The sequence below is a fragment of the Trachurus japonicus genome, chromosome 1, assembly GCF_045865225.1.
Source record: "Trachurus japonicus isolate A0001 chromosome 1, Traja_1.0".
Taxonomy (NCBI): Eukaryota; Metazoa; Chordata; class Actinopteri; order Carangiformes; family Carangidae; genus Trachurus; species Trachurus japonicus.
The window spans coordinates 19,128,576-19,156,008 of NC_140907.1; the positions used below are offsets into that span (position 1 = coordinate 19,128,576).

The following is a 27,433-nucleotide window of genomic DNA, read 5'->3' on the forward strand; positions in this document are numbered from 1 at the left end:
TGCTGTCTGTGTTATGACTTCATAATTTGACAGCACAGGGAGAGTTAATGTGGCAAATAGAAGTCTTTTTCCTGATGTCTCATTTCTAGTCAGCGGTAAGCTGAAGTTTCCACTCAGTTTATTCTTTTCAGTCACTGGGGTCAATGCCAAGTAATAATGGTGCAGTCACAGCACTACAGCCATAATCATTCATGACTAATCATTCATGGTTCTAATTTCTATTTCTTTTGTTCTTTTGGGGTAGATCCATGCCATGTAATTGTGGAGTGGATCACGGACAGATACCCATCGGTCGGCATAAGGGATTTCCCAGATGCGTTAAGCCTAGATGAGGGAGATTGAAATGAACGCTACAGGCTTTTAGTAAACACACACAAGACGACTGGAAAAGCAAACAGATTAGGCTACAGTATGTGTTATTGGATATCTTTGAATCACAGGATCACAAAACAGTCTGATTAAAACAAAGGTTATCTGGGTCACTTTGCCCTGTCAAACTGTTTATGGCTACAGTATAAACAGTATTTTTTATTTTTTTTATGGAGCAGGAGTGTCCCTGAGAAATACCTCTTGGACTTTAGTCTGTAAAGTGTTTTTTTTCTTTTTTTAATATAAACTATGGGTTACAAGGTTATCTGTATGAAAAAGGGCTCACTCATATTGAACCCACAGAAATGTATCAGCTGTCCCCAGCTGCCCTCAGCTGTACAGAGCTTTTCAACATTTTTCATGGTGCACAGCTTTTCTGTTTGGGTTCAGTCACACTGCTCTAATCAACTTGCTCTCAGAAACACAGGCAAAAAAACAAAACAAACAAACAAACAAACAAAAACATCTGTACACCCACTGTATCTGATCTAACCAGTGACAAATTGCAGGGAGACATAGTTTTTTAAAGTTATTTTTTGCAATGGGATCACACCAACCACGATGCCGATCAACATGGTGATGTTCTGACCCATGAGTACTCAGTAATTATAATGTTATTCTACATAATGTGTTGGGCCACAGCCTTCTTTGAACTCAGTCTTCATTTTGATCTCAACTACACACATGTAAACACTTGCCAAACCACCTCTGTGCCAGTGCCAGCAAGAGTCGGTGTCTCCAGGACACTTTGCCATGATGATGAAAATAATACCAGCCACATGCTGCCATGGCTGGCAAATAGCTTGTGATCAAAGTGGAGCATTTAGCAGCTTAAGAATCAGACATTACCCTCTGGAGTTTGTGTATCTGCCAGATGTGCAATTAAGTAAGTGTTTGCTAACAAATTAGCCATATGAACTAAATTATGATAAAACATTAGTGTTCAGTTTACATCTTGTTTCTCATACATCTAACTGTCCAAAAATAAAGAAACAAACAAAAAACAGTTTGTGGATTTAGATTTTGTTGTAATTTTTACCTGGTGAAGTCAGTCATCTCCATCATGATCATGCACATCTGCTTGGCGAGCACAATGATGTCATTGCCGTTGTCGTCCCATTTGGCTACTTCTGCGTCCAGCTTGCACTTCTCCTGTCTGAAGCTCTCCACCTGCTCAGCGATCTTGGCCTTCTCCTCCTGGGGTAGCTGCGCCATGATGGCCTGCAGACAAAATACGAGTGTGGAGGAAACAAAAGCATTAGAATAGGAGGAAGAGGTTGTTAGGGGAGTAAATTTGAGCGGAATAAATTTGGAAAATGGTTCACAATGAGGGAAATGCCAGAGGAGAGGAATTTAGGTAAAGGAGGCAGATAAGTTAGTGGAGGACGGAACGATAGGGAAATGAGGAAAGGGGCGAATAAAAAGAGGGATTAGTTAAGGAGAAAGAGTATAAAGGGAAGTTTATAAAAGCTGTAGCACCATTTGTTCTATTTTTTTCCTGTCCAGTCTACTTTTTTAATCCTCCCTACAAAACTTGAACATTAAGTTTAGAGTCTGACTATCCCTGCCCTTCTGAAATGCTTCAAAATAAAGTTCTGAACTTAACATTTAATGGCTGGACCTTTTCAAACCCCATGACATCTTATACCCATAAAGAGCAAATCCATTTTTGCCTTCATTTTTTCCCTCTATGAGAATACATTTGCTCTCTCAGCGGCCTTTGGGGGCAGGTACAAAATGGCATAAATCTTGTGGCAAGGTCACAGGCACAGTAAGGACCTGGTATTATTTGGGAGATAAATGTATAATTACCTCGGCTTCTTAGACCAGAGAATGAATAATGCATTTGTTCAACATTATGTCAGGGAGGTGAGATGGAAGGAAGAGTAACCTGGTTTCCATTAGGTCGATTCTATTGACTTGAGAGGCAGAGAGAAAACGAGTACAGTAAAAAAAAAAAGAAAAAAGAAAAGTCACCATTCATTGTTTTTTAACCTCATCTATTATTGACTGTCCTCCAAGTATTGCTATTCTCTTAATGAAATAATTGCCCTTGTCCTCCTTTTCCCTCTCTCATAGCAAAGGTGGTGCGTGCAGGCGTTGGGTGAACTCAAGTGATAAAGTGTATCACTTTGCTCGTGTCTCCTGGCAGATGTGTCAGAACGGAGATGCAGACACTTGGATGACTTGTCCTCAAATTCTTCGAAGGGAAGTAGGGAGGAGCAGTTAGAAGCAGTCAGAAAAGAGAAAGCTCAAAGAACAAGAGACATGTCCATGAGTCTCAGCGTACTGATCACTCCATGCCTAAAGTAGTGCAAAGCTTTGATGGCGGCTCACTTAAAAAAACAACAAAAAAAAACAGAATGACATAAACAAACAAGCAAAAGCGGCCCCCTAAAGCCCAGTGTAGATTTCCTCTGCTGCTGGTGCCAAGACACACAAACAACAGTGCATCAGCAAATCCCATTAAACAGCGTGTAGGGTGCAAGCACTGCTCACATTTAAAACAAATACCAAGTTAATACCTATTTGGACTGCACAATGAGGAATAAGCTATTTAAAATAGACCAGTGGCTCCAGCAGGGCAAGCTTGTATTCACTCTGCAGGTGTGCCCCCTAAATTTCTACTTCCATAGATACACTAATCAGACAGATCCCTAAACTGAATTATTCAATATTGGCTTAGTTGATTTGCACTAATGAAGTTTAATAAACAAACTGTAACCAAAATCTCGAACAAAGAAGGTGAAGCTTGCCAGCTACTTCTGGCAATCAGTCCAAGTCTGCTCACACAGCATTATCTTCTCTCTGAAACACCCTTTTTTCTTCCGCTGTGTACTGGAGGCGCCAGCATACGCTAAACAGACCACTTGTTGGAGGGTCAAAAAGCATTTGGCAAGATATGTGAAGGTGAATAAGCAGGGTTTAATCTCATCCGTTAAGCAGCGTTTGTTTTCATCCTTTAAAGAACACATGTCGTGTGCAAACAGGTGCTTCATGACGCCGTGAAACTCTGCACTATCCCCGTATGTAAACAATTACACAGTCCCATCAAACGGAAGCTGACATTTGCTGTTGTTCATACTGCACTTTAAAAGCCTCACTGCCTTAGCATTCACCCAGCGGGATCTGAATCTATACTGTATCTCACTGGCGGGGAAGTTAGCATCATCATTCGCCACTGCTCTGTTGAGCTTGCTCTGTCTGTGTGAGGGAATGACAAGGTCGGAGCCTGGACGCCAAATATGAACACTCTACATGTACTACATACACATAATGCATGCACAAATATTCATAAATATAACTAAAAAAGTCATTTCAGACCAGACACTTTGCTTGTGCTCTCAGCGTGTGGTCCTGGATAGTTTGTAGCACCCTGGGGTGCGGTTCCTGATGATATGTTCATGTTTAATGTAGCCAAAAATATCATGTAGGCAACGCTGTACTGTAATTGCTGTCTAATCAATAGCGACACAGGTGAGTGCGCTGTGCCACCAGGCAGATCTCTCTGACCTCCAGACTGGAGTGCAGTCATTAGCATATCATCGGTGCTCATTAGGTTTCTCACACCCAACTGTTGAGGCATCAATAATTAACTTATTTCTATAATTACACCAAAAGTATGCCGCTGGTATCAAAGTGGTAGGTACATCATTGAGAAGAAATACAGTTATGCTAAATCACACTCTAACAAGTCAGATAAAGAATATAAGTTGACAATCAGAGTAGTTTTAGGTTTGCCTATCTCTGTAAGTGCAATCAAAATGCCTTCCCCCGTCTTCTGCACATAAGAGCTGCATTAAACCAAGATGGAGCTTTTTCCCAAACAGCTACAGGGACTTTAAAAAAAAAAAAAAAGTCTCTTGAAACTCAACAATTTGGATTGAAAATTCCTTTTCTAAAATTAGGGATCAAGGAAGGTTGGGGAGAGAGGGATTTGGTTGGTGTTGCGATTCACTCTGAAAATGGTGTGACAAAAGAGAGAGAACATCAGGGAGGAAGACAGAGAGAGCGGGAGGGAGAGAGAAAGGGAGAGGGAGGGGTGGTTCTGAATACAAAAGGAAAACTGCAGCACAGGGGTAAACATATGAGCCAATTGGGACGTCAGGGGAGCAGGAAGGCACTTGGTGAGGCCCCCACACCTCCCTCCTCCCCCCATGCTCTCTAGAATTCACTTATCCCCAAATCCCTTCCCCTACTTTACTGATAACAACAAGGAGCGGGCCTTGGGAGCTTAACATAGTGGCAAATCCGGCCGAGGGGTGCTGTGCCAATACACTCTGCGACTCGGCTACGTCTGCAGGGATTAGAGCGCTTTCCGGGTTTCTTCACCGAGCGCGGCGTCTTGAAATGACTTTAATTTGTTTCATTTGAAATAAACTGCCCAGACACTCAGAGTTCAATTTTATGGATGACCTATCAACAGTGTTATCCAATCACTGTGTTAAGAGATGTTGGGTGTGTGTGAAGGGAGGGAAGAGGTGGGGGTGCTTTGTATTTGGCTCCCTGTGCATTATCTGTGGTGTGTTGTAGAAGGAGAGTTTGCGTCTGCATGTTCTAATAGAAAGAGACACTATGTACAGGCCTCCTTCCCCTGTGTGTTTTTTTTGCCTTCTCATTATGCATGTTTGCTCTAATAACTTAGCTTTATGCGTAAGTATAATAGAAGTGACAAGTGGAGCACCACACAAGGCACAGCACTGGGAACAAAGCCTCCTGGGACTGCCCCCGACTTGATTTGATTTCTTTCTACACCGAGCAAAAGGGTGACAGTGAGATCCAGAAAGTGAGAGGGAGATATCACGCCTGTGTCCTGTGTGTGATTCCCGCTCACTGGAGGGGCTTGGAGGGATCATGACTGTAAACCTCAATGTGCTCATGTCAGCTCCTATGGAGAAAATGGATTACGCTTTCTCTTGTCTGTTTGAATAGAAACACAGCACCAGCGTGCACTTGGCATGACCGTGAGAGGACATCAAGCTCTATCCTGACACGACAGGCTGAGGCCGGCTGGGCAGATCACCAGCGGTTCACGGCAAACACATCTTTTATGGATGTGCTTGCCTTCTGCGTGTGTAAATGTTTAGTCTCTGAGGGCATAACAGTGTCTATGAGTGGAAAAACAGGCGATATCAATTAACTGTGTGAGAGGCCTTGTCACTATGCCAGATGTATAATATGCGCTACACAATACCTTAAACCAAATGTGTTATACATTTGTCAACATGTTGCTATACATCGTCGGGTATTTATTTGATGCAAGCTTGAGTGCAAAGCTTGCTTTTTAAAGTTATGGTTGGTAATCATGTTCAGAAACACTTTTTGTTATACTGGGTGAAATGGTCCTTCTATCCTGAGAGTAGTCAATACATTATGTATTCAGAAAATGGAACAAAAATAATCAGACCTCTGTGGCAGCTGCAGGACTGACAAAACTCTGTCTTTTCGCTCTGAAAAGCAAAAAAACAATCAAAAGCCTTCATTTCTAGTTCGGCCTACGCCCAATCAAGCTGCCGTCTCTCTCTCCCTCTCCCTCCTCTCGTGTGCGCGATCAGAGTCTTCACCTACGTCCGCGGAAAAGCCACACTCCAGTCTGATGGGTGGCAATGTAGCTCTGGCAATGCACGTTGAGTGTCTTCACCTACGTCCGTGGAAAGGTGAAGGCGTGGCTTCAGAGATAAGTTTTCAAAATGTGGCCTGATAGAACCGTTTTTCCAGAATCTCCAACCCTACCTTTAAGATTAAGTGCTTGGATGATGCTGCCATGCCTATCATGTCTAAATAAAACAAAACAAAACAAAAATCCCTACCTTTAGGTGTTTGCAAAAAATCATTATATTGAGCCACATCACCCTTTAATCCATCTTATATCACTGCATTACAGTTACAAGTTAGGACAAAGGGACATGCTGTGACTTCAAACAGTTCCCAAGAAGAGCTGCCCACTCAAAACATAGCCGCGTGCCAGGAAAACTAGTTAACAGTTTGATGCTGTGAAGCTCCTTTGTGCCGCAGTGCTGGTGCGTCTAAGCTCAGATGGTCTTGCAATGTTACTCTGCGGGAGCCTTAGTAGGAGTATGCATACAACAAACTCAAAGCACTTCACACCCAGGACCCCCACAGTCATCCTGGAGCTGCTTATTGTGCACCCAAAACCTGAGTCTGTTCTATTCATGTTTGGAATTCAGCTTTAAATTTTAGCATTTGAACTGAGCAATAAATTAAACAAAACTTACTTTCTCAGCTACTTTGGAACTTGTTAAAAACAAACAAACAAACTTAGAGTATTTATACTAATGGTCTGAACATAAATAATAAAACACATAATTTGACTGTCCATGGGCCAATTTAGATTTTCTCAATGACACGTTCTACGAGTTACTTAGCCACGTGCTGTGATGTCATAAGAAAGAGGTCAGTACAAGGTGTGAGACAGGGGATGCTGCTGTGTGTACCCGACCCGTTACCAAGTGGTCTTTTTAAAATATTACTTTTGATCATTTTAGTGCCCTTATTCTAACTAAACATTCAGTTAAAAAAAAAATGTTTTAGATCATGTTAAAGATCATGTTCTAAAAGGCAACAACAAAGTAAAAAAAAAATCTGTGTTATAATTTGAAGGTCTTGCATACACTAGATGATGTTCAGAAATATATATTACTAGACTAAACATTTTACTAGGAAAGGAAAATAAATACACACACTGCAGGGTACCAGGGAATGGGTATTTCATCTGGAACTGTCTCCCTACAGCTGTGGTCACTCTGGACAGTGGATAATGTTAGCTAATGTTATTACGCTTTGGCGATATGAATCTCACATTACATGAGCCTGTTTGCTCACTTTATGACTTGCACTACTGTTGTACTATGGTTTTCTATTAATCATTATCCCATTATTGCTACTTGTGGCCACAGTGAGATAGCCTTAAGCCTTTTCGGTAGCCTTAAGGACAAATGGTTGCCTCTAAGTGCCCCCGGTCCTGACTCATTTTTTCTTTTCAGCCATCACAACGGGGGGCTACAGCTGTGCAGTACATGTATTTAGCAGCGATAAGCTGTAGTTTTTTTAAAATGTATTTCTCCTTTCTTTGTGCATTACCCCCATGTGTGCAGACTGTGTGGAGACCCAGGCAGTATAATACAGGCCTGTGCCACAGGGAGAGGCATTGGGCCAAGTCACACTCCTGCCATCCACAATCCATTCAACATGCAACACACCGCTAGAGCCTCTGTGTTGCTGGAGGGGAGCAAGCACTGATACCCTCTTAATGTTCTTTAAGCTGGGCCCAAGTGAAAAATTGTTAATGTGCAACAAAGCCGAGACCCTAGCGATCATGACTGAAGCCTTGGCATACTGTATTTTGTCTTTTGTCTGGTATCTGAAGGGAATTGGATAATTACTTATTTGTTTTTGATTGCAATTTTACACCTGCCATCCCCAAACAGTGTTTACTTAAAATAATCCTGCTTGTTACAATCATTTAAATGGACTTTCATGCTATGCAAGTGGAACAAGTTGGATGAATTGACTCAAGTGTGGCCAAAGAATGGGGTGGGTACTGGGAGGTGAGATGCAGTTCAACTTGCACCTCAGCCTCCTACTGGAATAATAGTTCTTCTTTTTCTGTACATTTTTTACATTTCAGCTTAACTGTGGCACATTGGAGATGTTGCAGCACAGTGGGGAAGTGAACATCAACTCACCCGAGCACTCTGCCCAGCAATAAGTTGGTCATCCTCGGTCTGGACACTTGTCCTGCTGCGAGTATCATAGTCTTCTTGTTCAAAGTCAGAGTCGTCCTCCAGCTCCTCTGGTGTCTGTGAGAAACACAAAGTTTGGCAAAGAGTCAAAGAGTGAGAGAGAGAAACTGGAAAAGAAAAAAAAAACCCTCCTACATTGACAGTTGAAAAGGGCAGTTTTCTTTTACTTCATCCTTCATTGTGGAGGAGTAACAGATAGCGTAGCTCCCCTGTGTTGTAATGTTCAGTATACAGTGTCTCATTGGGAATTTGAGTTCAAACTGTGGCAGAGATGTCACACATGTTAAGTCAAATCTCAGACTGAGATATGGACATAGAGTATGTGTGAGTTCCCTCAATACTAGATCAAACGCATAATGAAAAGAGATTTTTTTTTAGTCTAAAGAGATTTGGTGAGTTGATTGGTTTGTTTCCCCTGCAACTCCCTCACTCACTGAAAGTCTTCTACTCAATTAAACAACAGCAAACTGGTGACACTTTGAACATGCAGAAATTGGGGATCATAAGTATCTTTCCAATTAACAGTCATCATGATCTGGCTTTGGTGGAAAGTTGAAAAGATACCTGATGGGAGAGAAACACCAGTGGCACTGCCTTTTAATCTCCATGTTAACCACTATGTGATGGAACATAGGAATGTAAATTCCAACCAAATAATGTACACACATTCACAGGTTGCACAAAACCTGTCTCAGCAACTGTAGCTCCTGTGAAGTAAGACAAACATGTCGAGTTACATTTAGCTTTAAAGTTGGAGCATTGAAGGATGTCACTGTAATTTTACACAGGAGACCAGCAGTGTAACCTCTCAGCGATGCTCCTCTCTATTTTGTCATTTTATGACATGAAAAAACTCATCAATAACCTTCACAACTCAGAGGAGCGGAGCACCCACTCAGTTAATACTATTACTATCAAATATTAAATTAAAAATAAATATTAAATACATTAACATAATTATTCTCTTAAGGTTTTTAACCATGATGTCAAAGTCAAAGGAGAAGAAAACTAGAACAACTGACTGCACATCATTAAAAGTGACTGTCAAAGCAATGTAATGGTATGTAAAATTATTTATACTGATCTGAAAAATTATGCCAGTAATACTGGCAATGAAGAACTGTTATTTGTTAATAACCTTGTCAAGCTACAACACAAGGATCAGACAATAGTTCTCAAAAGCTGCTTTAATGATTCACAACAGAATTGGAGATTGGAGAAACTTAAATGTAACATAATGTTACAAATGTTGCTTTTATTTTATAATACATAAATGTGTTTCCTTTCTTTGAAGATGTATAATGTTTAAACATGGCTTTGTGGTGATTGTAATTCTCACTCTAAAAAGTGACGACAGTCCTTTGATTTCTCTATTGTATTTATTTCAAAGGGGAAAGTAAAACGGCCAGTGCTGCTCAATGAGGGATGCAGAGTATTACACCACCACGCTATCATGCTAACATTGTAAAGGCATTGGGAGAAAAATCAATGTGTGGTCATCAAATAATATAATTGGAATATAATTGAGTTACAGTTTTTGCATCTGCTCAGACTTAACCACTAAATAATTATTACACAGTTTTATTTAGCTCTGCTGGCTACATGGGGCTCTATCACTAATTAAGATTAGTGGGATAGCCAGCTTACTTCAGTGCAGGCTTGGTGAAGGTGGCTCAATTTTAACTGGGCTACAGTCACCATGGCAACATACTGTATGCTGCAGTGGCTAACCTGATGCAGAGCAGATGATCCGACTGAAACATGAACATGAGTAAAGTCATTGCTACACACACCTGACATTTCAAAAAAGCCCTGAATTCATGGTGTTGTCACAGTTATCCTTGTAGAGAGCACTCTGGGTTTTTCTGTTTATAGACCACCTTTCTATACTGATAAATTATGGATATAAATACTGTTTCACACAAAACATGTGCTTACATTGGCTATAAAGCAGGAATTCTACCAAACAACAGGTTGCTTGTAGACCATAGCCTATGGCAGTAATAAATGGGCATTTATTGTTGCATGGTTTGGTAATTGTGCTGAATGTCCTCATTAGTATTCCCAACAGTGATTGATCCAGTGTGGCCTGTTGGACACTGTTGGACATTCTATCACTACTGAACATTAACATTTTCTGACGCACTCAATGAGATTGTCCAAATAAAAATAAAACAGATGACCGATGTGCCTTAATGAGGGGCAGCTATGAGCTGGGAAAAAAAATTAAGACCACCCACACACTGAGAATTAGCTCCTGATAATTTATTTACACAATGTTCAGGACACATGGAGCTTCATTATGCATTCTTTTGTCCAAGTGTATTTATTTATCCACTATAGCTGGGATGATGTTTATTTAACACTAATATCATACCCTGTTTTGCTCATATTCTTTGGAATCTAAAGCTTCAAATAGTAAGAACTTCCCCAAATTCATTATATTCAATTTATTTAGTGTATAGTTAGAATTATTTTACAATTTGAATATTTTACAGTTTTTTTTATGTGTGTGCCTGTATTCAAATTTTGCACCACAAAATCACATTATTTTTTGCCTCTGTACTGACCTAATTTCATCACGGAAAATAATCTTCCAATCTTATCTCAAATTAAATACAGTATACTTGATTTATTAATGATGCAAATGATTGTCTGCTTGTGACACCCTTTTCACTCTAAATTTGAAATAATGTGGATCCAAAAATCCAGTCTAATAATGGTGCATTCATGCCACAACCCGTGCATCAGAGATATGTCATGTCACTATGGTACCATGCTAGAGCTATCATGCTGGGTGTGGTCACAGGTACAACAGACCACACCTGACCAGCTGTAATATTCAGGAGACATTCAGCCCATGATACAGGTATTTGAGTTTTTCCTCCAACTGAATTGAAGTGTGATGTTACTGCTTAGGCTGAGTGAAAGGCAAATAACACAAACAGACAGTATGACTCAGGCCATGTTCACACAGACATTAAGAATGTGCGAAAAAAAAAGCCTCCTCATTCATTTCAGTGAGGTCACTGTGGACTCCAGCAAAAACACATGTTTTGCAAAATGCATCTTTAAGGGTTATATGAATGTCCACAGTTCACTCTTTTACACTGTTAAGGCTCCCAAAACCAGCCCTCTTTGGTTGTATTTTCATCGTGTCACGGTTGCCTGAATCATCATACTGCCTGTCACTGCAGGAAGCATGTACTGAAAAAGTTAAACATTCTGCATGAGACAGACTGTGGGTAGGTTTGTGGGACAGCTGGGAGAGAGTGTAAACATTGGTTATATTACAGCTACCAGTCTCCAATCACTGTTCAATTTCATACATGTTTCATTCTAATGGCTCCTTCACTGCTTTGCTCCATGTGTGTGTGTGTGTACGTGTGTGTGGTGTGTGTAAACTGTGAAAAACTATATTTCTCAGAACTTTCATTATAACTTTACACTCTTTCTCAAGACCTGCCTCAATTTATAAACACTGTGGAGAATTGGTTTCTTAATCCATTGACTGCTCATGAGATCTGTGTTGTAAAAATTCTAAAGGAGCCATTACTTGGCTTAGGTGGGAGAAAAATAACACCCCGACACATTGAAGTGTGTGCACAAAAAAACTATTGCATGTGGCACCAACATTTGCTATTTATATGATGGGGTTAGACAACAGAGAAAGCAAGGATCTTCTAAGTTGTTTCCTCAGAAAGTAATTGAACTTGGATGGGATTATGAAGCCAGCTGGTCCTGGGCAGTTCAAAGCTGCCTGTTTTACATTATTTACCAACATCAAATTATTTTCCATAATTAGATTTTTTCCAGAGCTTCACTGGGAAACCTTCCAGCCTGCATAAAGTTGAATAAATGAATTACATGGTGAAGAGAGAGGGGCCAGTTTGGGTGAAAAATGCAGATAGTGTAGCATCAGAGTAGAGGTATGTGAGGCGGCGGAGCTGCTGGTGTCATGATTTTATGCAGGGTTTCTTTTCCTTTTTTTTGTCACGACATGCTCTAAAATGTTCTGTCAGCTTCACAAAACAGATCATGTCGCAGGTGTGACATCTCGAATGGGAATTCTGTTGAATTTTAGATTTCAATTATGGTTTTCTTCATCCTTAGGGCTGATATATTTTTGTCAGAGAACATCCACTATCATCTATGCTAGCCAGCAGCACAGTTTGCTCTCCCAACAATGTCCCACTGAGGTGTCTAGCTAAAATGAAAATGAAGGGGGGGGTGGAAGAATGTCTCTGAGTGTGACAAATTTGTCTCATGAGTCATGGTGAAGTTCACAAGGCGATGAATCCAATGACTCAAGAGATGTTATTCTCATAGGGAGAAGAGGAAATTTTCAAATGATTATTGAGAGGGCAAAAAGTGAAGTGTTTGTGAAGCTAAACGCAGACATAGAGACTGACGATTCAGCAACACTACCAGATAAAGTATTTAGATGTCTACATTCACAATATAATACAAAATCAATGTTTTAAATATTTGCAGGAAGCCTGAAATAAATTGCTGCCCTTGGTTTTTGGTCAGCGTTTTCAAAACATAAAAACATTTAATTCAGAGTTAACAACTACAGCACATTTAAACAATTTCAGTGAATTTCAGTGAGTGTTTTCCTTTTACATTGTTAAATGAGGCAATGCACATACCCTTATCATGAGGACAGCTTTCCTGATGTCACGGACGCCGTCGTACACCAAACGGGATGCATCAATGAACTCATTCTCCTCAAAGGCCTGCGGGGGATTTGTACTCAGTGCCTCAATAGCTACCTCCACTTGCTCAGCAAAACGGGGCATGACTGCAGGGAGGAAACAGGTAAGGAGGTGGAGAGAGGGAACAAAAGACAGATAGGAGAGTTATGTTTATCACATTTGCTTGGGAACAGAATGAACGAAAGCTTAGCAATTAAAAAGGGGATGGCATGGTGAAAGCGCAGTCACTGATGTGCAGTTTCTCTAGTTGAAGACACGATAACAACCTTTTCATCTGATTCTTTTTCATAGCAGGGTCTCCCCCTGCTTACTTGTGCACTTCAGGAAAAATGGTGGGATGTCACTCTTAATGTCTGTGTAAGTGACAGTACAGTATGCCGTTCACACATTGCACGCCAATTAGTTATTTCACAGGAAGGTCTGCCCGTCCGTTACAGATGTGTTTGTGTGCATTGGGGAGGTGTGTGTTGATAACCTGTGAGAAGATTGCTTGTGTGTGCTTCACTCAGTGTTACAGTACAAGGACGCTGACTTGCAAGCTCAGCCTGTCATCTCACAATGCCGGTGGAGGGAAACAAATTCATCAAAGTCTTTTGAGCTGAACAAAAGCCAGGCAACAAAAGCAAAGTCCCTATTGACCATAAAAATGGTTGGTTTTGTTGTCAGTATCAATTGGCCAGACTTGTGTGTGTTATGTGAATTGTGCTGAATGTGAATAGACATTATTCAATATTCAAGAATATGGGCTGAATGTTTGAATATTTAGCAGGCCACCTTTCTACGTAATCTTCTGTTGAGTCAGAATAATTGAATGCAGAATTTAATAATGTGGGGGTTTTTTTTATATGAAGTTTGTGCTGTAGCAAATTATCATAACAAAAGCTTCAGTTTACCTAGACAGACAGTCCCCAGCCAGAAAAGGTGGTTTCCATATACTATACCATCTATAGGCCCACAACCCCAATATTACTTGTGGCTTGTGTGCTTCAGCTCCACAACTGTGCAGGTATTTTCATGAATCCATAGTGAACACACATATTTGAAAATACATTTTCTGTGGAGAGAGGTAGAGGAAGGCCATTTATATGTTATTGTTGCTTTGAAAATAACAAATATGTGTCTCTGAAGAGTTGATTTTTTTTTTTAGATACTTAGCCTGATTTAAGACAATGCCATTTTCAGGGGAAATGACAGGTCTTATGAAGACAGGCCAATAGCAAAACAGGAAAAGACAAATAAAGTGTTGCAGCCCGGCTGTTGAGCCTCCACCAGAAAGCCGACTGTGATTTTTATTATTCTCCTCCACACGTTCCTGCTCTCTTACATGCAGCGTGAACTAAATCAATTAGTCGGCTGCACTGAAGGTGTATCTGCAGTATACTTATTTGTCTGATATAAAACATAAGCTATATTTCACCATACATAAAAGGCACTACAAAAACTCTCTCCCCTTTTCTTTTCATTTTTAATTCAGTTTAATCCACTTACTGGAGAAGCGTAAAATAGGCTTTTGGGAATTGCTGGGAAGGCGTTTTAAATAGAAATATTTAAATGTTCTCCAAGCTCTTAATGAGCAAAGTTGCTGATGGTAAGGGGCAATTTCACTCATTCCAGTTGAAAAATGATGAAGGGAATTAAATGTGACCATGTAGGAATGGATTTTTTCACCCCCTAGGCTTAAGCATAGTTTAAGTGAGAAGTTATGGAACTACAATGAATGCTTACTGTAAAAACCTCACTGCAGAGATGGTGTGCCCCTGTGACACGTTTAAGCAACTCCAAACAGCACAACTCTCACAGTTCCTAATGCCTAAACGTCAACTTCACATGAAGACATCTCAGTTTAAACAACATACAGTATCATAAGAGGTAAAAGACTTTCTCACCAAAAAAAAACAAACTTTATGAAATCATTAAGTGCAATGTAAACCCTTAAACTGAGAGGGTCAGAAATTTGATTTGTGGTGTTTCTGAAGGAGGCCAAGAAACTTTAGTCAGGTTCTACTGCAATTGACATATTACATCACATTATAAAACATTACACATATTGCTTGATTATTATTACAAACATACTAAATTATTGCTAAGTCTCCATATCATATTTTATGCTATTTTATAATAGTAGTGTTCTATAATAAATGTCAGTATGTTTTACAGTGTAGTATTTTTAGTGCATTTTCAGGTGAAAAGGCTCAAAACTATAGTCAAAGTTTCTCTTAGCGATGAACCCACTCTGCTGTTCCACTCAACCCCATAGAGCTCCACAGCGTCTTTCAGTTCATTATTTTGGCCTCACAGCCCACGACTTTACTATTTAGGTTCACTCACACCGCCACACTCGTCAGCTACTTCTGGAAAAAAGGTTCTAAAAACTACACTGCACCACAGCTGTCTAGCACTAAACAGGAGACGCAGAGGTGAATGTAGACGAGCAGTTAAGGGCCACAAAAAAAGATAATTCCCTCAGGAGTTGGTGCAAGCCAAAATATTCCGTGCATATAGATGTAATGCACAGTCTTAAATAAATGTTACATCAAACTTTATAGCTGCACTTCCGAACAAATCTGTGGGAACACTGAAGGTTATGAGATTAAGGCTTAAGTGATCCTGATTTTAGAAAGCTTACCTTTCTGTTCCCCAACACTCTAACCTTGGCTAACATCTTTCACCTTCCTCCACTTCTGCTCTCATAGTGATTTCCTCATCAGCACTCTCTCCCTATACTCCCACCTCTATTTACGCACTGATTAAGACACTTTACCTCCTCTCCTCGCAAGCTACACGTTTGCCATCTGTTTCTCGTCCTGGCTGAAACAATAGATACAAATTTAAAGAGCAACTGATTTGGCTTGCACTGTACAACTACAGGCCATACCAGGAGGCCATTTTTGGTATTAAGGGATCATTGACTATCTCACCCATTACTCTTACGTATAAAAATTGCTGCCTTTCTTTTCCGTCTTAGTGGTTTTTGATCTAACATTTTAAAAGAAATACTCAATATTTGTGGTAAGTGTCTTTTAGTCCAGCCAGCCACAGAGTCTGGTCCGAAGAGTTATTATTTTCTAAGCAGACAGTGCAAAGTGTCTTTACTTCTATCCCTCAGCCTCTGCTGCACTTCTTTTTAGTGCATTTGATCCACTGATTTACAGACATGACATGTGGGTGGCAGTGTGAGCATGTGTGTTATTGCTCACTGCAAAACCCCAGCTAAATCCCATTTACTGTGCCCCCATGTAATAACAGGGAGTGACACCACCCTGCTTCTCTAAATGGCACACTGACTGAGGCAATATATCAGTTTTTTAATCTCCCCTCTCCAGGCACCACATTAATGATCAACTTTTAAATTTGTCCCCCTTTTTGAGGATACGATAAGTCTCACACACTCAACACAGGGAGTTAGTGAGCAGAAAAGGGTCTCAGGGAAGAAGGAAGGAGAGGGATGGGAAAAGAGAGAGAAGCCATAACCACTTTCCCATTAGGCTATTGATTTTTCTTCTTCTCAAGGACACGCTTCAATCCCAGGCCCATGTGTAGACTGTCTGTCAGGAATCTATGGCTCAGCTTTACACACACAAGAGTTGTGTGCCTTGGCTGCCTGTATTTAGCCCAGTCATAAATCTAACCGCACTCAATGAGAAAGAGGGATAGACAAATTTGGACAAGGTCAAAGGGCAGATAGTTGTGATAAGTGTCCGGTGTTGATGTGGCAGTTGACAGAGGGACAGGCTCAGTGGTCGCGACTGGCATGAGTGGCCGTGGGCATAAACACGGACGGAGTCAAATAAAAAACACAAACAGCCACCTCAAAGACATACACACTAACGCGCACACACACACAAGCACGCCGCACACTCAGGCACGGGATAAATGTTTTACACATGCACACAGGTGAAAAAAGGGGAAAAAAGGAAACCACATCAATGAATTCCACTAAAATCCCTGCTCAGATCGCTTAGTGAAATCCTTGGTGACAGCTATTGATTTTTTGGTAGAGTCTAGTTAATTGGACTCAGTACCCTCTAAAAAGTGTGTGGTCCTATATTCTTTTCCTTTGTTCAGCTACGCTTAATCATCTTTCCCCCAGCTATAGATTTCTCCTTGACTGTGTTCAACTACATAGACATCAAGTCTGTAAGGACTGAGGGAAGAGGGAGGCAAAAGTTCACGAGGATCAATAAGTGCTTTATGGTCCAGATCAGATGTGCATGGTGGCCCTTAAAAACCCCAACTACCACTAAGAGGGAAACAGGAAGGGGAAACAAAACAGCCCTTCATCAAAGAGAAATATGGAGCAAATGAAGCGCTGGTCTAACATAGTTGCACACTTTCCGACTTAACATCTCAATTAGCGTCCACAACTGAGTGGACACGAGGCCTCGTTAGAGTTTAAGACTGAAGTTCCCCTTGAGGCCATGCGGCCACTGTCCCTACTACCTATTTGCTGCACGTGTATAATAGGCTATATCATCTTAGCCCTAACATGAACCTGCACATCTTAAAGGCGCAATGTTAAAGGCGCAATGTTGAAGATTTATTTTAAAACACTCAAAACTTGACAGAATTTAAAAACCAACCCCAGCCTGTTTCGTAATACCGTCTGGAATCTCAACGGGTATAGGGATACTGTATATACTGTATTCGATGTAACGTTCAGTCAACATGAGAGGGTGAACAAGTGAGCTACAGAAAGCAAGAAAATGTGTAGAGAGGTCAATACTGAACTCTAGTATGTGAATACCTGTCAATAGCAATGCTGACTGTGTACCAATACTGTAGCAGCTTCTGGTGGGTGTATTAAGCTACTTGTAGCTTGGTTTTGAGGATTTGCATTTGCAACTTAAATAATTTGTTAGCGTCAATAAAATATTGAATACAAATGCATTAAAAAATGTAGTCAAATGGAATTATAATTCAGCTTGTGGCTGTGAAGCAGAACCAAGGGTTCTACCAAAAAAATAAATCCTGGGAAGCAATGTTAGAAATCACTGTTAGAAAATAAATGTGTTTAAGATGTGACACTGGATAGGGATTTTCAAATGAACACAGACGTCATTCTGGGGCACTTGTTGAAATGACTGATATTTTTTCAGTTGTACTAGTAGCTCCGACGGCCATTATCTCTGGAAAAAATGTAGCCATCTTGTCAGTGTTGAGATCAAAATATTGTCTAGACAACAGAGCAGCTCTTGCAGGTTGCAGTAAAAACTGTAACATTTACAGTCATTCTAATGTGTAGGTGTGAACTAATCCATACAGATTGCTGTCGGCTATGCTTGACCTTTAACAGTCACATATTACTGCAGAGCAAAATTTGCATGTAAAGCCTCACTGAGTAAAGATGTAAAAACCCATCAAATATGAGAAATAGTGCTGTATCCCCTAAAGGTACTGTATGTTGTGTGTCTAGGTCTGAGTTGGACTAATACACCAAACTGTTAAGTTAGGGTCTAACTATTGTATCTTTTATCTTGTGTCTCTTTCGAATAAAGAATTCAGGTAGCACTTTTCACATTTTAAACCATTAGATTGACATTATTACCTTCGAAAAGCAAATAAGTAATAAAGAAAAATCAGCGAGCGATCAATAAGTGCTGCAACACCAACAGTTCTCCATTTGTTGTTCTCAGTAATGCTGACATAATATTTTTGGGTTCTGCTGACTCCAGACGCTCCATACCCCATGGAGGATTAATGTAACAGCAGCACAATTATATAATGTCGGTGTGTGACAAGCTTACGGTCATACAAAACTGACCTTAAGTGTCCACGAGATATTGCCACTGTACTACATCAATTAATTACCCCAATCAATTAAACTGAATTATGCAATAATAGAACAGAATGTGCTTAAGATACCATATAACTAGTACTGCAGGTAGTCCATTAGGGTGGAGCTGACTGCCAGAAGAGAGGCTTAGACAGATGGCTGAGTGAAAACACGTGACTCACCTAATGCTGTTTGCGACTTATCATCTAGCAGGGAAGGGAGTTGATTGTGTCTCTCAATTATCCGGGCAGATGAAAGTAACGAGCGAAACAATAGATATACCGCCTCACTAAATGGGCTCTAATGGGAGAGATAGAAACTGAGGGAGGGATGGAAAGGCGAGAATGGAGGAAAAAAATAGAATGGGGGTGGGGTGGTGGTGGTGGTGGGCTAGTGTAGCAGAGGGATTGTGGTCTGATTTCATTCTGGTGGACAGGTAATTGCTAAATGACTTCTTTCCTTTCATCCTGTGTTATTGTTTGTTCACCTTTCATAATGGTACATTATTATAAAGGCATGTTAGCACCTACTTTTAAGGGATTTCAGGTGCTATTCCACAGAAAAGAGATTTTCTTTTTCTCAGGAAAACACCAAAATCTGTTTTCTTTCTTTGTTTTTCTAGTCTTTGTAAACACAAGACATGCAAACATAATACAGGAGTACAGTATTGAAAACAAACACTGACTTGCTTGTTGCTTCTCATTTTCTGGACCACCTGTGTGCTGTAACGATGCAATTGAAAAAAAATAAAAAAATAAAAAATAAACTAAAGCATGGAGTTGTAAAACAATTAGTGGTGTCACTGCTTCCAGCCTCACATATCTGGATGCAAGATGAACAAAAGCTCTCACCTTCTCCCAATTATTTGGCTTTAACTAACCATTAGCAAGTGTTAGACACTGCCTTAGTGACTGTATGATAGTGTTTGGCTTTAGGCAGTGCAGGTGCTGGCTAATTGACGGCCTATTGTTGATGTGTGTGTATGCAAAAAGCCACTCTCACCGCTTTGAGGCTTTGTTGCTATCCAAATTTGTTAAAAGACTTGAAGGGTATTGAAGTGTTAATAATTGCTTTGCATATTAATCACATTTTTTCAATCATCCCCATTCATTATATTTCAGGTTCTTTGAATCATTTCTGTTTGATTTTGTAGATGTATGTAGATGATGTCACCAATGACATATTTAGTGTGGCCCTCACATACATATAGTTGAATTATCTTTCCACTCAGTACCGACTTTGACGGAATTGGATGCCGACAAACCCAACTCTACAGAGTTCACTCTTTACTTCTTATTACACCCATGAATCCAACGTGCTGAGAAAAGAACTCAGTCAATTTTGGGGGGAGCCAATATTAACTTGAGGTGGGGCTGAAACGTATTGGCCCTGTGTCTGGTCTGCAACAGGGATAAACTCTGGCCTCCTGGAATGTGCTGTGGCACAAAAGCTGCACAGTGACAGAGGAACAAAATAACAGATGAAAAGTGGATGAGAGGCGAGAGGCAGAGGAGTGAACAGGTGGTGTCCAGAGTCTGAGTTGAAGCCAAGAAACTGATCAAAACTGTGGAACACTGGGCATGTGGGCTATGGCGTACCTGTAGGCCATTCACCAGACCGAGAAGCTAATGTGAGTGCTCGAGAACGTGTGTGTTCATGTGTGCGTCTGCTCCTCATTAAAGTAACTTGCCAAAAGTCTTGTTGCCTGAAGCAAACATAGTCCAAGGGTTAATGATACTGTATTTATCTCCTTAGTCTAATACATTTAACTGTGGCCACACCAGCTTTGTGTACTGTGCACTAACCAGTCTCAGACAGAAGCTTGATCGACTCCAGCACACGCTCAGTGTAGACCCCTGGTTCATAGTTTTCCATCTCAGCGTTAATGATGTGGACCACACGAGCGGCTCGTCCCCGGATGGCTCCAGCAGTTCGGTCAAGAGTGTCCACGTCTCCCTCTTGCAGAGCAATTACGCACTTGTTGACGTCCTCAAGGATGTGGTTCTCTGAGGAGAGGCAAAAAAAGAGGGACAGTGAATAAGAATGGAGAGACACAAGGTCTCTGCTTGTTGTTGTTCCACTTGTTGAAGGAAAAATATTGTTTGGATTTTCCACAAAAGAATTTGCTGTCATTGTAAATGGAAATGAGTATCTGTGCTGATAATTAATGTTGTGTGATCCCTGTTTCTCCATGAATGTGAATGAGTTGCTCTTAAAACAGTTCATTCATACCGCTCGTCAGTACTGACCTAAGTGTCCTGAAGCTGCGACATGAAAAATTTGTTCGGAAAAAATTAATTTGATCTCTGTTCATAGCCTTGTTGTAGTAGTAGCTCCCAGTGGCTCTATTGATGTTTGTGAGCATGCAAAAGATTTGCTGATTTTCATGTCGAAATGTCCGAAAATTCTCCAAACCCTTCCTTGGCACGACGAATTGTCAAGCTAAGGAATTATCGATTTTGGGTGAAGTATCCCTTTAAATACTACAATAAAATACCAAATATAATAATATGAAATTAATAAATTGGTTCTGGGACAAATAAAACACCACACATTTTTCCCATTATTATTATTGTAATCTTCTGATTTTGTGTTGTTATCCCCCATCCCCATCTAGTGAAGTGAACATTAGCAATATATGTCCTGTTTTCTCCTGCGAACAACTTGTGCTGTATTGCTTCGTACCTGACACAGACAGGAAGTCATCCACAGAGGTGATGTCGTCCACAGCCTCGGTGAGGATGCGCACCTGCTTCTCCCACTGATCCTTAAAAACGTCCATGTTATCCTGGGCCACCTTGCTTTGCGGGCGGGCAGCCAGAGTGAGGGCGGCGTTGATAACCTGGCATAAAAGAAAGGTTAACAGCATAATTACGAACAAATACGACATGCAGTATATGTGTGTGTTTGTGTGTGTATTTGTGCAGAGAGAAACTGTTCAAATTATTAAGTCACTACTTTCATTTCAAACACTTGTGAGTCCCAATTGCAGCAAAACACTAGGCTAGGGTTAAAGTTTGGGTTTGTGCTTTGGGTTAGGATGTTTAGATGTTGGGTTTTAGTTTCCATAGCTCACAGTCATAATCTTGGTACTCTACATCAATATGGTGTTCGCATGGTTACTTAACAACATGAAGGCCAAAAAAATATCAACATTAACTTTTGTCATTAATCTACGTCAAACTGAACTGAATTTTGACATTACAACTATTCCACCAAATATAAATGTCTAAATCCCAGCAAGAACACTTAGGTCAACAGGCAGTGGGAACATACTCATCCCTCACACCAGAATTAAGGAAGGGCAGGCAGCTTTTTTTCCGCAGTGAGAGATGCCACATCAATAACCATTTTTAAGAACAGGTTAAAAACATTTCTCATTACAACAGCCTTTGGTTAAGTTGTGTGTGTGTGCGAGCATGTGCGTGTTTAAGGGTGTGTGTAGAAATATATGTGATTGACATCACATATTGACATTTTGTACATATACTATTTCTGTATTCACACTATATAGTAATTATCTGTTATAAAGCACATTTTGTTGCCTTGTGCATGAAATGTGCTTTATAGATAGAGTTTTATTTCATTTGATTTGATTTAATTAATGGTGTGGATGGCCAGCTGCCTGCCTGCTGGGATTCTTCTTGTTGTCAAAAGATAATAATTCATTACTCCATCTTTCACTTCTCACGTTTTTCCCATTGAAGGTGTCAAAATTTAAAAATCAGCCATATCTGCATAGTGACTGTTTTTAGCAGCCGATAAATGCACAGACGTTCTAATGAGAGTGTATGAAGGGACTGACTCAAATTAAACAACGGATCTTCATCTTAATGAAGGTTCATAACCCCCAACTGTGTTTTTAATAGTTAATAGAGAGGAGTTGAGGTTAGGGAGAATGAGCTCTATCAGGCTTTGACAGTGCAGGATACGTGTTAATAGGATCAACTCATTGTTGGTGTTTCCATGGGATTTACTGACATTAAGTGTCGCAATCATGGATGGTAATTTGTCATTTTGATTGGCTGTCAGGTTTCAAGGGTGGGTCTAATCTGACATGAGCCTGTCACAAGCCTGATTCCTGGAGAAGAGTGGAGTTATGAGAATGGCACACTGTACATACTGTAAACCTCTTGCAGAGACCATGATAGGAAATGAATGAGAACACTAAATCCTGAAGTACAGTGGCTTCAGTAGACTCAAATTTACAATTACAATTTTTCTTTTTTCTTTTTCTTTTTCCACAGAGGTATTCACACCCTTAATTCAGTACTTTGCAGAAGCTTCTTCAGAAGCACTTAGCATTTTTTCCTATTCTTCCTGGCAGATCCTCTCAAACTCTCTCAGATTGGATGGGAAGCATCTGTCAACAGCCATCCTTAGGTCTCTCCACAGACATTCTATAGGATTTAGCTTTGGCTGCATTCATCCTTCCCTCAATTCTGACCTGTCTTCCTGTGTCTGCTGAGAAGCTACCCAGGCTGATACTACTTCATGATAAGAATGGTAATGATGAAGTTGTGTCCAAACAGATCAAATTCTGTCTCATTAGACCAGAGGATCTGTTTCTTTGTGCTCTAAGTCTTTTAAATGCCAGTGAAATAACTAAGAGCAGGATGTCATATGCCATTTACTCAAAGTGGATTCTGTCTCGCCACTCTACCATAAAGACCTGATTTATGGGGCTTCTCAAGCTCTGTTGGATTAAACCTTGGATTTTTTGCTCTCTGGTCAACTTTAAGAGGAGACCTGGTAGGTCCACTGATGGACCTCTGTGGGTTCAAATCTAGACACATCATTTAGTATTGTTAAATAAACGGCCACAATGTTGAGTGTTACAGCAAAGGGTCATTTTTGTAAGTCTGTGCATCTTTAAAAAAAAATTCTAATAAATTTGAATTTTATCCATTTAGAATTAAATCTCCCACGTGAAAAATGTGAAAAGTGACATTGTGTTTTGACTTGGTTTCAGTCTGTGTCAGTTCGTTAACATAAATGAACTGAAAGCAGCAGCAGCAAGGTAGCTGAGCTCACTGGGCCTCCACACTGTATACATTTATTTAGCTCCAAGCCCTCAAAAATTATCAACATTTCACAGGATTTTTTAAATGAGGGAAATAAAATACATCTTTTAAACATAAGTATTTTTTGAGATGTGCAACATTTTGCGGAGGCTCTTCAAAACAAAAACTGCAAAAAGTTGTATTTGCACAGTATTCATAGCTGGCATGTCTACTTCACTCAAGATTTTAACTCCCTGTGCTTCATCTGTGTTGCTTTATAGATTTTGTCTTAGTTACTTTAATGGGTATGTAGCAAAAAGACAATATGATCTGGACATGGTAGCTGTTGTTAAATGTACCCAAAATAACTGGGAAATCTATTTTCAGTTTTTTTTTTTTACTTCATTTTTGCTTAATTTCATAGACAGGAAGAGAGAGAGAAAGGGAAAGAGAAAGAGAGGGAGAGATGAAGGGTGAGGCTGGGGTGGGGTTGGAGATGCAGGAAAAGGCCCAGGCAAGATTCAAACCCCGGCCATGACTGAGCTTTGCTATGTGGCACACGCTCAGGTGAGCCACTACAGCTCCCCTGAAATATTTGTCTTTGTTACACATCCTCTTTGTTCCTTCTTCCCCAGTCCCAAAGTCTGTGTCTATTATGTATTTCAATCTGTCTGTGTTGAGCATTGCCAAGAGGTATCAGGAGATGGTTCCTGCCCAGGTTTTTAAGTAAGCGAGGCTCAGCAGGTGTGCGTAACGGGGCCTGCACATTAGTTCCTGAATCTTAAATTCAACCTCCCTCCTCCATCTCTCCTCTCTATTACTAGTTGGGTCCTCTGTGAATAAGGCCTGACGTTCACCGGGGAAACAATGGATCGATTTTAACATGCTCCTTTGCTTGCATCCAGAGAAAAAGCACTACAAGGTCCTCCTACACATTACTCATTGCCTTTCCTCCCAGTCTACCAACTATGATTCTTCCTCTGTCGTTGCTAACTACTACAATTTCTAGAAAGGCTCTAACAATACCGCTTTGTGCTGAATAGTAGAGTTAGTAATGCTTGTGTAAAAAGTGTTTGAAATAAGAGGAAAGTGGTTTTCAAGTGCTCACCTGTGGACATAGGCTGTCGATTTGGGTGGCAGCCATACGGACCAACTTCACACCCTCTTCATTGTTGGAAATGGAGCAGGCCAGGTTTGCCACCTGAATAAAGAAAGCAAAGCAAAGACACAATGGTTAGAACAAGCCGAACGCTTCCGAAGTAGAGGTCATGAGCAAAAGGTTTTCTCATTCACAAAGTTTTTTGTTTTTTTTCAGGTCTGCAGCATTCTGCAGCATTCACCTGTTCATACGTTAAAAACCGCTTTTGGTAACTAAAGCTGCTGCAGCTGTAAGGAGATCACTTGCTAATCCAGTACAAATGAAAGTGATGGGGATAAAAATCAACAGTTGAGAACGAGAGAAAAAAATGCTTTCAAATATTTTACAGGAAACCAGAAGCCTGTCTGTAACAAAAACAAGTCTACCAAGGTTTCACTCTTTTTAGGATAAAATTCCCCGTTGTGCAGCTGCCCCCTATCTGTAGCTCATCAAAGAAAAACAAGGTTGGGATTTTATACAAAAAATACTGTAACATTGGTAGATAAGCACTTGACTTGTCAGCTGAAGGCTTATATTATCTCCAGCTAAAGGTTTTCCACAGGCCGAGTACTCTGGATTTTATTTGACATTGCTCATACTAGCATTTAACAATTCTACTAGTAAACTAGTGTCATTATACATGTGTGCATGTGAAATATCATTAAACTAGGGTGACCAAACATGCTCTTTTGCCCAGACATGTCCACTTTTCACATCTGGTCCGTTTAATGAATTTGTGTCCGGTTTTCATTGTTCTTCATGGGATCATGAAGCATGTACTTAAATTGACTGGCACTTTCCACAGGATACTACAGTACTTTGTTGTGTGTGAGCAAACACCGGAGCAGCTTTGCCTCTCATTACAACATTCTGAAATGTGGGGCTGCACCTGGTAGAGCTGAACCTCTGAATCCTTACTGCAGCGGCCCAGGTTCCAGTCCTGCCCAGGCCTAAGTGCAGCTATGCATATGAATTACAGAAAAGAATCCTCACTAACCATCCCGGTTGGGACAAATTTTCCATACTGTAGGTTTATTTTCTAAAACAGAAGTGTTTTTTTTTTATCATTATTTCATTCCTTTTTATTTTAATTTTGTACCATTGAGCCTTGTTAAAGAGAGATCATTTTAGGCACAGTAAAGCATGTTGAATAACCCCTGAGAAGTGTGTCTGAACTTGTGTCTTTGGTTATAGAGAGATATTATTTTGTTGTAGGCTACTGTATAGATGAATTTTCTATCCATACAGATGAAACACATTTTAAATATATGAATCATCTTTGTGTAAACTTCAAGTATCATTTAAGTATCTCAAGTGTCCTCTTTTTTGGAAACCAAAATATGGTCACCCTAATTTTCAGGTAGGCTACTATACTTTTCTACTGGTACACAAAAGGGATTTTGCATATTTGACTTAGGTAACATTCAGACAATTACATTTCAATTTTTGAAATGTGTTTTAGATCCATGTCAGAAATAATCTTCATTAATATAAACACATCTGGAAAATCAAATCACATGTTAGCGTCAGAAAATACTACAGGGAAGACAGCTGTGGCATGAAAGAAATGCTAAAAAAAAGACAAGAAGAGTAGCAGTGCTTGTAATTCATTGATGATGTTGCATGTGGCTGTAAAGACTGATCAGGAGACAACGAGACACACACACACACACACACACACACACACACGCACACACACACAAGCTGCTGTTTTCCCATGTGAAGTCATCATATTTCTCCACAGTACTATATTGCACAGTTAATTTTCATAACTTCAAACTCTATATAATCTAATACCGTCCTTAAGTAAATCAGATTTCAGCGTGAGGCCAGGCTTTGAAACTGAGCTAAACAGACACATGCCTGTTGGCAGCAAAAGGTGCCAGTCTGTATTAGCACTTCTGGTGCTCACATGTCACTGTTTGAGGCAAATTGAGGTAAATCAAATTTGTGTTAGAGGACTCTTGCTTAGAGCTCCATCTCTTTACTCATGACAGCAATGAGCACATTGATGGATTGCAGTCCTTTATGTGAATCAGTGTGTATGTGTTTAAAGTGTGTGTGTGTGTGTGTGTGTGTACCAGCGAGAAACACAGTGTGATTGAGAGTCTGTGCTCCACAGGAACATGAGTGGCTACTCACAGAGGATTCGTTTGAAAAAACAAACACAAAGCACGATTTAAAAGGCAATTCAAGCATAACTCAAGTCCCTTGCATCAACCACTGTTTTATAATACTGGGAACTATACACAGTATTTACCACAACCTTCATTATATTTGTGACTTATTTGCAATTTTCTCCCAATACTTGCAAAGTAAATTTGACACAAATAATGCTATGCGGTTGTTATTTTTATTTATTTATTTTTGCAAAAGCACTTCCAGTAAAGGAGAAGGGGGTGGCCAAATTCGTACATAATTTTCTTTAAAATCCAATTATATTTCCTTTTTACGTTAATGGACTAAAGCTGGTTTGGTTTTTCCTCTTGGTTTGTGGCCACTTGCTATTGTAATAATAACTAGTGAGTCTCTTGTCTTGTCTGTCCTCTACTAAATGCACCAGGTCTTGGTGAAAGTGTTATTGGACCCATCTATCCTTTGTAGAAAGTTCAGAAAATTTCTGTGCAAATACATCTTGGTTTGAGTTTCTGAGCTAAATTTAAACCCCC

The 27,433-nt window shown here is 40.1% G+C and overlaps 1 protein-coding gene across 1 annotated transcript in view; it reads right to left on the bottom strand.

The window, feature by feature from the left end:
* The window catches only part of ctnna2 (catenin (cadherin-associated protein), alpha 2), a 312,279-nt gene that overhangs the window by 10,744 nt on the left and 274,102 nt on the right, over nt 1-27,433 (bottom strand). The window contains exons 10-15 of the mRNA XM_085778569.1: nt 24,735-24,827; nt 21,309-21,465; nt 20,429-20,629; nt 12,785-12,936; nt 8,076-8,189; nt 1,409-1,590 (exon numbers count right to left, since the gene is read on the bottom strand). Coding sequence (XP_085634695.1) covers nt 1,409-1,590; nt 8,076-8,189; nt 12,785-12,936; nt 20,429-20,629; nt 21,309-21,465; nt 24,735-24,827 — 899 coding nt within the window. The remainder of the gene's footprint in view (nt 1-1,408; nt 1,591-8,075; nt 8,190-12,784; nt 12,937-20,428; nt 20,630-21,308; nt 21,466-24,734; nt 24,828-27,433) is intronic.